This window comes from Electrona antarctica, assembly GCF_951216825.1.
Source record: "Electrona antarctica genome assembly, chromosome: 9".
Taxonomy (NCBI): domain Eukaryota; kingdom Metazoa; phylum Chordata; class Actinopteri; order Myctophiformes; family Myctophidae; genus Electrona; species Electrona antarctica.
The window spans coordinates 493,229-497,158 of record NC_136790.1 but is presented as its reverse complement, the minus strand read 5'-3'; the positions used below and the strand labels follow the sequence as shown (position 1 = coordinate 497,158).

At 43.5% G+C, this 3,930-nt stretch overlaps 1 protein-coding gene across 1 annotated transcript in view; it reads left to right on the top strand.

Moving 5' to 3' along the window:
• The window catches only part of LOC306929268 (poly(rC)-binding protein 4-like), a gene marked incomplete at its 5' end in the record, with an annotated part of 82,462 nt that overhangs the window by 6,033 nt on the left and 72,499 nt on the right, over positions 1-3,930 (top strand). Inside the window, 2 exons of the mRNA XM_079509710.1 lie at positions 2,877-2,956; positions 3,072-3,203. Of these exons, the coding sequence (XP_079365836.1) occupies positions 2,877-2,956; positions 3,072-3,203 (212 nt within the window). The remainder of the gene's footprint in view (positions 1-2,876; positions 2,957-3,071; positions 3,204-3,930) is intronic.

Genomic DNA, 3,930 nt, shown 5'->3' with positions numbered 1-3,930 from the left:
GATTCCACTCCTTTGATGTGGATTCCACTCCTTTGATGTGGATTCCACTCCTTTGATAGACAGGAGAGCTAAATAATTTGTGTGGCGGTGCCGCTACGGGTAAGAAGAGGCAGCGGTCGGTTTCTTACATTCCGATCACGTACCGTATAGAGCCGATGGAAAGCCCAGACATGGCTATTTACATTTCAAACGCACAGAGTACGGCCAAGGCTCTAATTGATTGGAGCGGCTGCGTTAACAGCAGGCTGATTTAGATCCTGCACTTATCACCTGACTTTAATTAAAGAGACAGTCTCTGAGAAAATAGGTGGTAAAGATGGGGAAAAGAGAGAGAGAGAGAGAGAGAGAGAGAGAGGAGAGAGAGAGAGAGAGGGGGGGGGGGTGAGGGTGGGTGGTGTTGTGTGAGAGTGAGATGGATGCGTGAGAGAGAGAAAGAGAGAAAAGACAGCTTCTGAGCACTGAAATAAAGAAGACACTCAGACAGGGCTAGAGAGCCTCGGGTCCAACCACTGCCACCGAATGTCACACCCCTGACTCGGGTGAGGGCAGTAGGCAGCAGGTAACCTTTTAGCACTGCTACATGACCCACAACAGATGGCAAAGTGCCTTTGTGTCGGTTAGCCATGAGGTTATACAAGGCACACGTTGGCGGCTCTGCTGGGACAGCAGACTGATAACTACAGTACTATAATTATACACATGACGAATTAGAGGGAATTTAAGGAATTAGGTTTGAAAAAGGAACAAACACCTGCACACTGTCTTCAAATGCAGTGAACCAACGTTTAATAGGGAAACAGCAACGTTCTCAAACCAAGAAATGACATCACTCACTTAAGGTGACAGGTACTGGTTAAATGAGAACAAACATATATAATATAAGCTCAATACACCAGTTCAAAGAAAAAGGAAAAACATAATAATCCATATTAATAATCATGACAGTATACATTAGGTAACATTATTAAATAATAGTGTATGCAAAAATCATGATCATGATGATAAATCATGGTGTATTGAGCTTTTATATGACTGTTTGTTCTCATTTAACCATATGAGAGTTACCTTAAGTGAGTGATGGCATGACCCGATAGGCTTCCCATTAGGTCAGACAGCCTACAAAAAGGATGCTTTCTCATTTGTGTTCATAAAGATAGCCTGATGAAGGCCGCATAGGCCGATACGTTGCTGTTTCCCTATTAAAAGTGGGTTCACTGCATTTGAAGACAGTCAGGTGTTGTCAGCCACCTCTCCTACACACCTGTCGCCTGTAGGTGTGCAAAAGCCTTGCTTTTTATTTTAAGGAATTAGGTTTAAAAATACTTATGGCCTAACTCCACCATAGAGGAGGCAGGTGGAAGAAGAATTAACTTCATGTCAAAAACACCTGCGCTGCGTTTTAATATGCAAATCCCACTGCTCTCACCCACAGGTGCAGCTAATTAAAATGAAAGCCACATTGAGCTGGAGTGTGTCATACTGACATAACATTGTTGTGACATTCTCTTCGGCGTCTCCAGGCCAAATACATGCAACATAATGTGCACCAACCACCATTACCATTATAACCATATTAATACTATTACCATGTTGTGTTAGGACGAACACAAACATTAAAATAATGACGTTGAAAATGAAAGGCCATTTTTGAGTGTTTGTTGTAAACACAAACATTGAAGACAAAAGTGAGGACACAACTTGTGATTGGCTGGAATGAGATGATGTAATGATGACGTACTGTATGATGATGAGAGCGCACTCACTTCACACGGGTGTGATTTTATTGGTTATCATGTTTATGTTTATGTTTATTTATTTGATATGGACATAACAATTGCATTGCTCATTGCACAGTTGTACAAATTGTAGATGCATCGTTTACAGTGTTAGCACATGTGCTAATTTTCACCACTTGTCCACATGAGACTTTTCTAAAAAATACAATTTAGTTTAAAAAAAACACCCAATCAAATACAAAAAATTATACATTCTAATAATATTTACAGCAAAATTACAGTACCCATTACATAATCTCAAATACACAAGTAAACATAATCACTCTAGTAACTCAAGCTATACATACATCATCAAAGGAGTATGTTGTGTTTCAAAACATTTCATTCAGCCTCATTCTAACCAATGATGTCTCTCCCATGCAGGACCTGTTGGCCTTGGTAGCCAATGGCACAGCCTCATTCTAACCAATGATGTCTCTCCCATGCAGGACCTGTTAGCCTTGGTAGCCAATGGCACAGCCTCATTCTAACCAATGATGTCTCTCCCATGCAGGACCTGTTAGCCTTGGTAGCCAATGGCACAGCCTCATTCTAACCAATGATGTCTCTCCCATGCAGGACCTGTTGGCCTTGGTAGCCAATGGCACAGCCTCATTCTAACCAATGATGTCTCTCCCATGCAGGACCTGTTAGCCTTGGTAGCCAATGGCACAGCCTCATTCTAACCAATGATGTCTCTCCCATGCAGGACCTGTTGGCCTTGGTAGCCAATGGCACACAGCCTCATTCTAACCAATGATGTCTCTCCCATGCAGGACCTGTTAGCCTTGGTAGCCAATGGCACAGCCTCATTCTAACCAATGATGTCTCTCCCATGCAGGACCTGTTGGCCTTGGTAGCCAATGGCACAGCCTCATTCTAACCAATGATGTCTCTCCCATGCAAGACCTGTTGGCCTTGGTAGCCAATGGCACAGCCTCATTCTAACCAATGATGTCTCTCCCATGCAGGACCTGTTGGCCTTGGTAGCCAATGGCACAGCCTCATTCTAACCAATGATGTCTCTCCCATGCAGGACCTGTTAGCCTTGGTAGCCAATGGCACAGCCTCATTCTAACCAATGATGTCTCTCCCATGCAGGACCTGTTGGCCTTGGTAGCCAATGGCACAGCCTCATTCTAACCAATGATGTCTCTCCCATGCAGGACCTGTTGGCCTTGGTAGCCAATGGCACAGCCTCATTCTAACCAATGATGTCTCTCCCATGCAGGACCTGTTGGTCTTGGTAGCCAATGGCACAGCCTCATTCTAACCAATGATGTCTCTCCCATGCAGGACCTGTTGGCCTTGGTAGCCAATGGCACGGTGAGCAGCAAGCCCCCCGTCACCCTGCGGTTGGTCATCCCTGCGAGCCAGTGTGGATCTCTGATTGGAAAGGGCGGCTCAAAGATCAAAGAGATCAGAGAGGTGAGATGTCTATACAACACCTCGCAATGCCACAATGTTATTTAGTTTTTTTATCATAATAAAAAAAAATCACACCCGTGTGAACTGAGTGGTGCAACTACACATGTATTGTTATAGTTACTGTACATTAGAACCAGGAAAGCATCTGTGTCATAAGTACTCTGTCATAAGTACTCTCCGCATGAATTCAGTCTCAACAGTGTCACTCTGACATCACCGACATCACTCTGGCGTGATGTCGGTGATGTCATTGACGTCACATACTAACCATAGCAACCATGCTCACCCGTACAGGCACAAACACACACGGGTACTAACAAAGCCAGTTGTTGGAGTGGTTTGTACCACTCAAAAAAGGAACGGTTTTGGACGTACACGGTTTCCACCCGACAGCAACCATATGCAGACTGATATTAACCCACCCTGACAACGATATGCAGACTGATATTAACCCACCCTGACAACGATATGCAGACTGATATTAACACACCCTGACATTTTGTAGCAAAGGTTTTTTTTTTTTTTTTTTTTTTACCACTGCATGGCCAGTATCTGTTGAGGTTTGACATGTACATATTGTTTTCTTTTTATATTCATATTCCATCTATGCATTTTGAGCTGTATTCCTCATCAGGAGATATGCTAGTATCTGTATAATATTGAACATTGGCTGTAAAATGATTAGTTTGTCCACAACATGCAGTACAAAACGCACGCACGCACGCAC